The 13,103-nt window shown below is 57.5% G+C and overlaps 1 protein-coding gene across 2 annotated transcripts in view; it reads right to left on the bottom strand.

The window, feature by feature from the left end:
• LOC142466881 (uncharacterized) overlaps positions 1–12,118 on the bottom strand; it is a 55,748-nt gene extending 43,630 nt beyond the window's left edge. For both annotated transcript variants that reach the window (XM_075572452.1, XM_075572453.1), the window contains exon 1: positions 11,748–12,118. In XM_075572452.1, the coding sequence (XP_075428567.1) occupies positions 11,748–12,009 (262 nt within the window). In that variant the 5' untranslated portion in view covers positions 12,010–12,118. The remainder of the gene's footprint in view (positions 1–11,747) is intronic.
• Positions 12,119–13,103: the final 985 nt, after the last annotated feature.

Raw genomic sequence — 13,103 nt, 5'->3', positions numbered from 1 at the left:
AAATTGGTCTTTCAAAATTGTTTTTTTTAAAACAGAAAATGCTAAAAGTATTTTTTCTTACTACAGAACTGATTTATTAAAAAAAACCACACATGTATGTATGTCTTTATTTATATAGCGCCATTAATGTACATACAGTAGCGCTTCACAGTAGTAATACATGTGGTAATCGAATAAATAACAGATAATATAAATAACAGATCATGGGAATAAGTGCTTTAGACATAAACATAACATTAAGGAAGAGGAGTCCCTGCCCCGAGGAGCTTACAATCTAATTGTGCAGGATATTGCCTGAACTGTAGCTTTAAGTTGATTTGTTTTTCATTTGGATTTGGGAGCTCTGTGCTTTTAAAGAAAGTTGAGGTGCAGCTCCTTGCTAGGGAGAGAGGAATTAATAAGGGAGGAAATAGAAAAACTGCAGCTATTAAAAACCTGACTTTTTTACTCCCTTAGCAGAGAGGTAGTTAATTTGCTCTTAAAGGTACATCTCCACTCTGTACCTCTCTCCCTAAGCACTACCTCCTCCCCTAACATAGAGGCTTTTTAATATCATGCCTAAGGGGAGTAGGGATACTAGGTCAAAAGGAGCTGCACCCGGGCACCGGACCCCAAGACCTAAGGTTCCTAGGAGCACCAACCATGGCCACAGCCCTCAGCCTGGTACATCCAGTGCCCTGGCTGCACCTCCCCCAGCTCCTGCTGGTAGCTTAACCCCTGCAGCCCCAGCTACATCGAGGGCGCAGGTGGCAGCTGCAGGCATTAACCCCAGCAACAACAACGCTAGGGCCACACCTTGCCTACGCAGGAAGCATGGGGTGAGGTTCCCAATATCACCTAGCCAGGGCATTGAGGCTTATGTGAGGGCTGTGGCGGATTTAGTGGGTCCCTCTGCAGTGGTGGCAGTCAGCAAGATGTACGGGAAGGGCGTATTCTTCCTCTGTACGCTGGCTGCCACCCACACCCTGGTGCAGAGGGGCATTGTTGTAGGGGGGACCTACATCCCCATTGAAGGGTTGGCCACTAGAATCCTACTTTCTAATGTGCCCCCCTTCCTCCCAGACTGCCTCATGCATCCGCACTTGCAAGCCCTGGGAGATATTAAGTCTCCCATTACTAAAATACCTTTGGGCTGCAGGGATAGGGTGCTGAGGCACGTGCTCTCCTTTAGGCAGCAGGTGCAACTGCTGCTGCCAGGGAACACCGAGTCTGTGGACGGGTCCTTTGTGGTGCCCTACGAGGGCATCATGTACACGGTGTACTATGGCACGGAGGAGGTTAGGTGCTATTTGTGCAAGGAGCTGGAGCACGCTCGCAGGAGCTTCCCCAAAGGGAACAAAAGATCTACCCCAGTTCCTGCACCCGCTTCTCCCTCTGCCAAAACACAGTGTGCCGCTGTTCCCACCACAGTGGGGCCCTCGAGGGCTCAGGTCCCCACTACGGCCGCAGGAGAGGTTGCTGCCCCTGCTCAGCCAGCGACTTCCGGACCTCTCCCTAAAGAGCAAAGGGAGAAGAAAAAGGCCACCCTGTTACAGCCACCCTCTGTTGTTGCTGTCTTCCCCCAAGCACACCCTACCCCCAATGTAGGCACCATACAGGGTGCGGGGCAGCGGGAGAAACTCCTGCTGGGGAGACAGCAGCACCCTCTCCTGGGGAATCAATCCCCAGGAAGATGTTTAAAACCAACAAGAGGGTAGCTAAGGACGAAAAGGGTGAACCTTACTATGTTCACCCTCTAAAGACTCCTAAGTGGAACATAGCTTCAGTTCCGCACAGGGTGGTCTGGTTCCCAGGGGGGTGAGGCTGTAGGCTCATGGGATCTGGAGGAAGTGAGAGGGGAAAGGGAGGTACCCAACGATTCAGGGGTGGGAGGCCACAGTGCTATAAAGCATGAGGCCCTACCCCTAGACATAGACGTTGGGGTGCCTTCCAATACCCCTATCAATTGGAAGGTAGTCCCAGGGGACTTGTGTTTCGGTGGATCTACCACACCGGATGCAGCTGTCTTCGGGGACTCGGGGGTCGACCAGGATCCCCCTCCGGCTGTTCCACCTTCGGGTGGTACACCTGGGGCAATGCCCCAGCTCATGTTACCTGAGGAGGGGGAAGAACTTGGACTGACCCCAATGAATGTCTCTGGGGGTGGGATTAAGGGAGTGGTTGGGGGTGTGGGGGATGGAGCTTGGGAGGCAGATATGAGTGGGGGTGTTTTTGCAAGCGCTCCAAATCAAATCGGGGAGGTTGAAGTTTCTTGAATGGCGGTGCAGCTGCCTTTGAAAAAATAAGTGGGACTGAAATTGCAAATTGCTGGGTACAAAAAGTTTATTGGCACATGAAAAACAGCAACAAACAAACTCGGACGCATTTCAGCCGCCAAGGGTTGCTCGCTGAGGAGTACCCTCCCACGATTGCTGCAGGCCCCTGCGACATCTCATCTGCCCAGGTGGCGGTGGAGGAGGCGGTGAAGGCACTGCATGCCTCTGTGGCCCCCAAGGTCACTCAGGGGGACACTGCCTCAACCCAACCGCCACCATCTGCCCCTGAACATTCTACCCTAGAGTCAAAAGTAGAGGGTACGATGGACCCCCCGTAAAAACACCAAACAAGGAGCCCATCCTAAGGCTGAGGTAATTAACTCCCGCAGGGAAGGGCAGGAGTTTTGAGATCATCAGCCAAGAGGAGCCCGGGGAGTTGGGGCTCAGTGAGAAGGAGTCCTCTGGCACCGCGGAGTCGATGGACTCCTTGACCCCCGTTATCCCTGCCCAGGAACTAGCTGAGTTCCTGGAAAGTACTCTCTATGGGAAGAGAAGCATGAAGGTGCAGTTGGCCCTCAAGAGGTGGAAGGATGCCTCACTCATTGTCCACTCTCTTATGGAATATATGAAGGCCAACCACAGGGCCAAAAACTCCGGGACCCTTAACCATGATTCAGCACCCTGAGCGCCTGTGGGAAGCACAAGAAAAACTCCTGACTACCAATGGCTTTGAGCATCGGTACGCTTAATGTAAATGGCTGTAGTGATGGGTTTCGCAGGTTCCAAGCACTCTCCTTTTTACAGAAGGGAGGGAATTCCTGCAAGAAACCTGCAAGAGTTTCCTGCAAGAAACCCATACCACTGCAGAGGCCGAAGCCAGCTGGCATCTGGAGTTGCAAGGCAGGGTCTTCTTCAGCCACCTCACTTAGTCATCTAGTGGATTGGTGACCCTGATCTCGGAGCACTTTCAGCCAGAGCCACTGCTTGCCAAAGCTGTTGTTCCAGGCTGTCTGTTGCATTTCAGGGTCCGGCACGAGTACTGCACGTTCAAGAAATTGAACGTGTATGCTCCTGCCACATCCGTACTCTGTGTCGACCATCGCCCGCAACTCATTGGTAGACATCTGGCGAAAACAACATCACCGGGCATCCACTGAGTTCACCCATGTTAGGGTGTATATGGGTGAACGGATGTCCTGGTTCCGGATCGACAGGCTGTATATATCCAACCACAGCCTGTCGCGAGCCCAGTCCAGGCTGGCTGGCACCGTTCTCGGACCACAATTGTGCGTCCGTGATGATGGTGCTACAACCAGCAGCGCCCTCGGCCGCCTATTGGCACTTCAACAATACGTTGTTGGAGGACAAGGGGTTCGCAATGTCGGTCCAGGGCTTTTGGATGGGCTGGAGAGGTTGCAGGTCGGACTTTGTCACATTAGAGCAGTGGTGGGACGTGGGCAAGGTTCGTCTGCGCCTCATTTGTCAGGCGCACGCCAAAGGTGCTAGCAGACAGCGCAATGCTGAGATCGAGGCCCTTAGGGTGGAGGTGCTCTATCTCGAGGAGTGGCTGTCTGTGTCAGGGGACCAATTCCTGCAGAGTGCGTACATGGAAAGTGCACTCTCCCGAGACTTGGAAGATCAGAGAGCTCGGGGGCGTACGTGCGGGGAGGGGAGACCGTAAACATGTCACCTGATTGCTCCCCTTTGATCCGGGACAGAGCACGGAGGTTCTACGTAGACCTTTTCTCACCGGAGTCCATCCAGCCGAACGCATGCAGGGTCTTATGGGAGCGGCTTTCCAGTCAGACATCCTCTTAAGATGAAGTGCTAATGTTTCTTTATAACTTTCTTGATTTCAGGGGCCAGTGGATTGTATTGAGTGATAAATGGGATATTAATGTTATTGTCTTTCTTTTGTGATTTTAGTCTTATGAGAATTGTATTCCAATAGTTCTTTCCTGCCTATTTATTTAAATGTTTGAATAGGCTTGTTCTAAGGCAGCGGTGCGCAATCTGGGGGGGTGGGAGATTTTGCTGCTGTGCGAGCGATTGCAGAGGCCTTGCGCTGTTCCCCAAGGCATTTAATTTAATGCCGGGGGATCACGTGAGGCCTCTGCAACACTCAACTTACCTTGCTTCCGACGGCTGTATGACCCGTCGCCATGGAAAAGCAGTGTCAAATGGCGCTGCGGGGTCATGGCGTGATGTCACATGACCCTCGCTCGCCGGAAAGGAAGGTAAAGGGGGGGGCGGCGAGTACCAGGGGCACTAGGCGGGGGGGGGGGGGGGCAGCGCTAACAGTTTGCACGCCCCAGTTCTAAGGTAGAGTTTTTATAGTTTTTGGATCTAAATTTAGTTAACATCATTTCCACACCCCCATCCCCACACCCCTGTTCTCTCGGTGTCTCTCAAGGCTTGAGCCCCCCCTGATCCCCACAGTGTGTCCCCCACTCCCTCACACATAGCCCCCCCGCTCCCTCACACACAGCCCCCCCGCTCCCTCTCACAGAGCGCCCCCCCGCTCCCTCTCACAGAGACCCCCTACTCCGCCTCACAGAGACCCCCTACTCCCCCTCACACAGAGCCCCCCTACTCCCCCTTACACAGAGCCCCCCTTACTCCCCCTCACACAGAGCCCCTCCTACTACCCCTCACACAGAGCCCCTCCTACTACCCCTCACACAGAGCCCCCCTGCTCCCTCTCACAGAGCGCCCCCCCTGCTTCCTCTCACAGAGCGCCCCCCTGCTCCCTCACAGAGCCCCCCGCTCCCTCACACAGAGACCCCCGCTCCCTCACACAAAGCCCCTCCTACTACCCCTCACACAGAGCCCCTCCTACTATCACTCAGAGCCCCCCTACTCCCCCTCACAGAGCCCGACTACTCCCCCTCACACAGAGCCCCCCTACTCCCCCTCACAGAGCCCCCCCTACTCCCCCTCACACAGAGCCCTCCTACTCCCCCTCACACAGAGCCCCCTTACTCCCACTCACACAGAGCCCCCCTTACTCCCCCTCACACAGAGCCCCCCTTACTCCCCCTCACACAGAGCCCCCATACTTCCCCTCACACAGAGCCCCCCTTACTCCCCCTCACACAGAGCCCCCCTACTCCCCCTCACAGAGCCCCCCTACTCCCCCTCACTCCCCCACACAGAGCCCCCCTACTCCCCCTCACACAGAGCCCCCCTACTCCACCTCACACAGACAACCTCCTACTCCCCCTCACACAGACCCCCTCCTACTCCCCCTCCTACTCCCCCTCACACAGAGCCCCCCTACTCCCCCTCACACAGTCCCCCTCCTACTCCCTCACACAGACCCCCTCCTACTCCCCCTCACAGACCCCCTCCTAGTCCCCCTCACACAGAGCCCCCCTACTCCCCCTCACACAGAGCCCCCCTACTCCCCCTCACTCAGAGCCCCCCTACTCCCCCTCACACAGACCCCCTCCTACTCCCCCTCACACAGACCCCCTCCTACTCCCCCTCACACAGAGCCCCCCTACTCCCCCTCACACAGAGCCGCCCTACTCCCCCTCACACAGAGCTCCCCTACTCCCCCTCACACAGAGCCCCCCTACTCCCCCTCACACAGAGCCCCCCTACTCCCCCTCACACAGAGCCCCTCCTACTCCCCCTCACACAGAGCCCCTCCAACTCCCCCTCACACAGAGCCCCTCCTACTCCCCCTCACACAGAGCCCCTCCTCCTCCCCCTCACACAGAGCCCCTCCTACTCCTCCTCACACAGAACCCCTCCTACTCCCCCTCACACAGAGCCCCTCCTACTCCCCCTCACACAGAGCCCCCCTACTCCCCCTCACACAGAGCCCCCCTTACTCCCCCTCACACAGAGCCCCCCTACTCCCCCTCACACAGAGCCCCCCTACTCCCCCTCACACAGAGCCCCCCTTACTCCCCCTCACACAGAGCCCCCCTACTCCCCCTCACACAGAGCCCCCCTACTCCCCCTCACACAGAGCCCCCCAACTCCCCCTCACACAGAGCCCCTCCTACTCCCCCTCACACAGACCCCCTCCTACTCCTCCTCACACAGAGCCCCTCCTACTCCCCCTCACACAGAGCCCCTCCTACTCCCCCTCACACAGAGCCCCTCCTACTCCTCCTCACACAGAGCCCCTCCTACTCCCCCTCACACAGAGCCCCTCCTACTCCCCCTCACACAGAGCCCCTCCTACTCCCCCTCACACAGAGCCCCTCCTACTCCCCCTCACAGAGCCACTCCTACTCCCCCTCACACAGAGCCCCTCCTACTCCTCCTCACACAGAGCCCCCTAATCCCCCACACACAGAGCCTCTCCTACTCCTCCTCACACAGAGCCCCTTAATCCCCCACACACAGAGCCCCTCCTACTCCCCCACACACAGAGCCCCTCCTACTCCCCCACACACAGAGCCCCTCCTACTCCCCCACACACAGAGCCCCTCCTACTCCCCCACACACAGAGCCCCTCCTACTCCCCCTCACACAGAACCCCTCCTAATCCCCCACAAACAGAGCCCCTCCTACTCCCCCTCACACAGAGCCCCTCCTACTCCCTCACACAGAGCCCCCCCAACTCCCCCTCAAACAGACCCCCTCCTACTCCCCCTCACACAGAGCCCTTCCTACCCCCCCTCACACAGAGCCCTTCCTACCCCCCCTCACACAGAGCCCCTCCTACTCCCCCTCACACAGAGCCCCTCCTACTCCCCCTCACACAGAGCCCCTCCTACTCCCCCTCACACAGAGCCCCTCCTACTCCCCCTCACACAGAGCCCTCCCCCGCTCCCTCTCACACAGCCCCACCCCGCTCCCCCTCACATAGAGTCCTCCCCGCTCCCCCTTAGAGTCCCCCCCGCTCCCCCTCACAGAGTCCCCCCCGCTCCCCCTCTCACACAGCACTCCCCCGCTCCCCCTCACACAGAGCCCCCCCCCGCTCCCCCTCAGAGTCCCCCCGCTTTCCCTCACACAGAGTCCTCCCCCTGCTCCCCCTCACACAGAGTCCCCCCCTGCTCCCCCTCACACAGAGTCCCCCCCGCTCCCCCTCTCACACAGCCCTCTCCCGCTCCCCCTCACACAGAGCCCCCCCCGCTCCCCCTCACACAGAGTCCCCCCCCGCTCCCCCTCACATAGAGTCCCCCCCGCTCCCCCTCAGAGTCCCCCCCTGCTCCCTCTCACAGAGTCCTCCCCCTGCTCCCCCTCACACAGAGTCCTCCCTCTGCTCCCCCTCACACAGAGTCCCCCCCTTGCTCCCCCTCACAGAGCCCCCCCCTGCTCCCCCTCACAGAGTCCCCCCCCTGCTCCCCCTCACACAGAGTCCCGCCCCTGCTCCCCCTCACACAGAGTCCCCCCCCTGCTCCCCCTCACACAGAGTCCCCCCCCTGCTCCCCCTCACAGAGTCCCCCCCTGCTCCCCCTCACACAGAGCCCTTCCTACCCCCCCTCACACAGAGCCCTTCCTACCCCCCCTCACACAGAGCCCCTCCTACTCCCCCTCACACAGAGCCCCTCCTACTCCCCCTCTCACACAGCCCTCCCCCGCTCCCTCTCACACAGCCCCACCCCGCTCCCCCTCACATAGAGTCCTCCCCGCTCCCCCTCAGAGTCCCCCCCGCTCCCCCTCACAGAGTCCCCCCCGCTCCCCCTCTCACACAGTACTCCCCCGCTCCCCCTCACACAGAGCCCCCCCCGCTCCCCCTCAGAGTCCCCCCCGCTTTCCCTCACACAGAGTCCTCCCCCTGCTCCCCCTCACACAGAGTCCCCCCCTGCTCCCCCTCACACAGAGTCCCCTCCGCTCCCCCTCTCACACAGCCCTCCCCCGCTCCCCCTCACACAGAGCCCCCCCCGCTCCCCCTCACACAGAGCCCCCCCCGCTCCCCCTCACACAGAGTCCCCCCCCGCTCCCCCTCACATAGAGTCCCCCCCCGCTCCCCCTCAGAGTCCCCCCCTGCTCCCTCTCACAGAGTCCCCCCCTGCTCCCCCTCACACAGAGCCCTTCCTACCCCCCTCACACAGAGCCCTTCCTACCCCCCCTCACACAGAGCCCCTCCTACTCCCCCTCACACAGAGCCCCTCCTACTCCCCCTCTCACACAGCCCTCCCCCGCTCCCTCTCACACAGCCCCACCCCGCTCCCCCTCACATAGAGTCCTCCCCGCTCCCCCTCAGAGTCCCCCCCGCTCCCCCTCACAGAGTCCCCCCCGCTCCCCCTCTCACACAGCACTCCCCCGCTCCCCCTCACACAGAGCCCCCCCCGCTCCCCCTCAGAGTCCCCCCCGCTTTCCCTCACACAGAGTCCTCCCCCTGCTCCCCCTCACACAGAGTCCCCCCCTGCTCCCCCTCACACAGAGTCCCCCCCGCTCCCCCTCTCACACAGCCCTCCCCCGCTCCCCCTCACACAGAGCCCCCCCCGCTCCCCCTCACACAGAGTCCCCCCCGCTCCCCCTCACATAGAGTCCCCCCCCGCTCCCCCTCAGAGTCCCCCCCTGCTCCCTCTCACAGAGTCCTCCCCCTGCTCCCCCTCACACAGAGTCCTCCCTCTGCTCCCCCTCACAGAGAGTCCCCCCCTTGCTCCCCCTCACAGAGTCCCCCCCCTGCTCCCCCTCACACAGAGTCCCCCCCTGCTCCCCCTCACACAGAGTCCCGCCCCTGCTCCCCCTCACACAGAGTCGTCCCCCTGCTCCCCCTCACACAGACTCCCCCCCCTTCTCCCCCTCACACAGAGTCCCCCCCCTGCTCCCCCTCACACAGAGTCCCCCCCCTGCTCCCCCTCACACAGAGTCCCCCCCCTGCTCCCCACACAGATGGAGTATGTATGTCTTTATTTATATAGCGCCATTAATGTAAATAGCGCTTCACAGCAGTAATACACATGACAATCATATAAATAACAGATCATGGAAATAAGTGCTTCAGACATAGGCTTTGTCCCGCTGCGTCCGGCCGGCGCGCCGGGCAGCGGACCACCAGCCCCTTTCCTCCAGTGTGGAGGTCCCCGCTGGCTCCTTCCGACTTGGCTGACTGCGTGCTGTGACACGTCAGCCGGCCGATGCTGCAAGCTCCAAGTGATTTGCAGCTCTGACGCGTCACGTGGGGCGGCAGTCAGCCAATGAGCGAAGGAGGGGAGGGAAGGAGCTACGGATGGGAGGCGGCTTTAGAGGGGAGCAGGGAAGGAGCTGCGGGGGGAAAGTGTGTGTGTGTGTGTGTGTGTGTGTGTGTGTGTGTATGTATGTATGTATGTATGTATGTGTGTATGTGTGTGTGTATGTGTGTATGTATGTGTGTATGTATGTATGTTGGTGGGGGGGTGGATGGGGTGGACGGCACCACGATCTCATCTCAGACCTGGCAAAGTTTTACCACACCACCCCACCCCCCCTGGCTCCCTACAGACCGCATATCGCGGTCAAGTGGCTCTCCACGCGCCGCCTGTCTGCAGTGCGGGCGCGTGGTCTGAGGCAGCGGGACCTTAGCCATAAAAGTAACATTGTAGAAGAGGAGTCCCTGCTCCGAAGAGCTTACAATCTAATTGGTGGAGAGAACTTACTAAGACAGTAGGAGGGCATTCAGGTACGTGTGTCTGTAGGGGGCCAAGCTTTATGTATCGTGTATACTATTAGCCACAGTGCTACTCATATGCTTCTTTAAGCAAATGTGTCTTGAAGGTGGATAGAGAGGGTGCTAGTCGGGTATTGTGAATTGTATTGTATGTTTTTATTTATATAGCGCCATTAATGTACATAGCGCTTCACAGTAGTAATATATGTTGTAATCAAATAATTAACAGATAATATAAATAACAGGTCATGGAATAAGTGCTTCAGACATAAAAGTAACATTAAGCAAGAGGAGTCCCTGCCCCGAGGAGCTTACAGTATAATTGGTAGGTAGGGAGAACGTACAGAGACAGTAGGAGGGAGTTCTGGTATTGAGGGGAAGAGCATTCCAGAGGTGTGGGGCAGCCAGTGAGAAAGATTTAAGGCGGGACAGGGCTTTAGGTACAAAGGGGGTAGAGAGAAGACATCCTTGAACAGAACGCAAGACTCGGGATGGTGCATAGCGAGAAGTGGAGTCGGGATGGTGCATAGTATAAGTGGAGTCGGGATGGTGCATAGCGAGAAGTGGAGTCGGATGGTGCATAGCGAGGAGTGGAGTCGGATGGTGCATAGCGAGAAGTGGAGTCGGATGGTGCATAGCGAGAAGTGGAGTCGGGATGATGCATAGCGAGAAGTGGAGTCGGGATGGTGCATAGCGAGGAGTGGAGTCGGGATGGTGCATAGCGAGAAGTGGAGTCGGGATGGTGCATAGCGAGGAGTGGAGTCGGGATGATGCATAGCGAGAAGTGGAGTCGGGATGGTGCATAGCGAGAAGTGGAGTCGGGATGGTGCATAGCGAGAAGTGGAGTCGGGATGGTGCATAGCGAGAAGTGGAGTCGGGATGATGCATAGCGAGGAGTGGAGTCGGATGATGCATAGCGAGAAGTGGAGTCGGATGGTGCATAGCGAGGAGTGGAGTCGGATGGTGCATAGCGAGAAGTGGAGTCGGATGATGCATAGCGAGGAGTGGAGTCGGGATGGTGCATAGCGAGGAGTGGAGTCGGATGGTGCATAGCGAGGAGTGGAGTCGGATGGTGCATAGCGAGGAGTGGAGTCGGATGGTGCATAGCGAGGAGTGGAGTCGGATGGTGCATAGCGAGAAGTGGAGTCGTGATGGTGCATAGCGAGAAGTGGAGTCGTGATGGTGCATAGCGAGAAGTGGAGTCGGGATGGTGCATAGCGAGGAGTGGAGTCAGGATGGTACATAGCGAGGAGTGGAGTCGGGATGGTGCATAGCGAGGAGTGGAGTCGGGATGGTGCATAGCGAGGAGTGTTTCATAAACGGTTATTTTGGGATCCGGTGTGTTTGTTTTTATCTTGTGTTTAACAAACTGTTATTTTTTGGATTTTCCGAGGGCTCCTTAGGGGACAACTTTTTTATTTCTTGTTGTTATCATATTATTCTGTTCCAGAGCATCACCAGCCCCCATTACTGGGAGCACATTACTGGGAGCACATTGCTGGGAGCACATTGCTGGGGTTTTTTGAGGTACCATTTACTTCACGGTGTGATATACATACAGTATATATATGTGTGTCCCCAGTACTTTGATCTAAGGGAACTCCCCCCAGACCGGGATTTGGCAGCAGACCCCTCCCCCCCCCCCCCCTCTGTGTGTTATCTAACCTCTTGTACTGTATCTGTCATTATTAGGAGCTGGAGGCCCGGGGATAAAGGGGCGTGTCCGAAGCTGCGTCACCTGTTACCCACAATCCCCGTGTTGTTAGCAGCAGTGGCCCTGATCACGTGATACAGGAGGCGCGCTCCGGTAAAGGAGGTTCCCTTAGTTACAATGTGTGGGGTTCTTCCCCTGCAGCAGCGGGGCTCGCTCATTGGTTAGCGCAGGAGAGACTCAGGGGGCGGGGCAGCTATACAGGCGGCGCGCGGACACTCACCGCAGAGGGGGGATCCTGCCTGACTCTCCCGGCCCCTCCCAGCTGCTGCATGTGTGGGAGACGCTGCTGCTGCTGCTGCTGCTGCTGCTGCTGCTGCTGCTGCTGCTGCTGCTGCTGCTGCTGCTGCTGCTGCTGCTGCTGCTGCTGCTGCTGCTGCTGCTGCTGCTGCTGCTGCTGCTGCTGCTGCTGCTGCTGCTGCTCCTCTCTGCCCCTCTCTGCCCCTCTCTGCCCGGCTGAGAAGGGATTGCTTCCTGCTGCTCATGCGCCTCCGGTCTAGAGCGACCACGTGACCAGCAGCAGCCAATCACAGCAATAATAATAACCAGCAGCAGAGGGGTTAATGTTAAAGGGGAAGAGACACCATGAGACTGTTCCTGCCGGGGGCGTGGCTTAGAGGGACGTCACGTGATGAGGACAAGCAAAGCCAGATGTTCATAGCAAATGTCAGGAAATGTTTTATATAATTATTAATTATCTTTATCCCATGTGTCATTAAAAAGAGATTGCTGGGTGTGGAAAGGTGCAATGTTACAGTAACCACACACCTGAGGTGTATTGCAAATGTCGTTCATAAGACAAGTGACTGATAGTTGGGGGGGGGGGCCTCGGGACGTGGCTCACCCCCCCCCCCCCCCCCCGAAAGTTACTTTTATAACATAAGCTATACGCGCTGCTCGGCCTTAATCACAGGGGCGGTTCTGTGTGACCCTGCGGGGGGGGTCCCATTCTCTCCCGGTAACACAGGTATAAATGATTGTAAGCTCTGTGGGGTATATGCCATAGCTGTTGGGGTGTTTAATACATTTATTGGGGTGGGGGCTACTCACAGGCTTCCCACTGGAGTTGGGGGGGGCTGCACATGGCCCCCACTGGAGTGGGAGGCTACACCTGGCCCCCAATGGGATGAGGGGCTTGCACATGGGCCCCCACTAGGGTGGGTTGCTACACTTGGGCCCCCGCTGGAGTTGGGGGCCACACATGGGCCCCACTGGGGTGGAGGGGCGACACTTGCGAGAGCTTTTGTAGAGACATGTGCCTTCATGCATTATTATAATCACAGAATTAGGTTATTAATAGGCTCTAGTATTGGTAGTTATATTGGACTGAAGAAAATGTGCATCTTGTTCATTCTTATGCATTGCTGGCACCAAAGGGTTTTGTTATATTGGGCATATTAAGCTTTCAATTGGTTGATAAAACTCATCATGAATGCAACAGTAGTTTAAACCCCTGTGTTCTCACAGGTATAGGACTAGGTGACATGTAACAGTTTCAGCATGTTTTCGCTTTTTGATTTGGAAACTACACTCATTCATAATTCCACAGCATTGCTTTTGGTCTAGTGTTAAGCTATAT

Source organism: Ascaphus truei, chromosome 15 (genome assembly GCF_040206685.1).
Source record: "Ascaphus truei isolate aAscTru1 chromosome 15, aAscTru1.hap1, whole genome shotgun sequence".
Lineage (NCBI taxonomy): Eukaryota > Metazoa > Chordata > Amphibia > Anura > Ascaphidae > Ascaphus > Ascaphus truei.
This window is presented reverse-complemented; position numbering and strand designations above follow the sequence as displayed.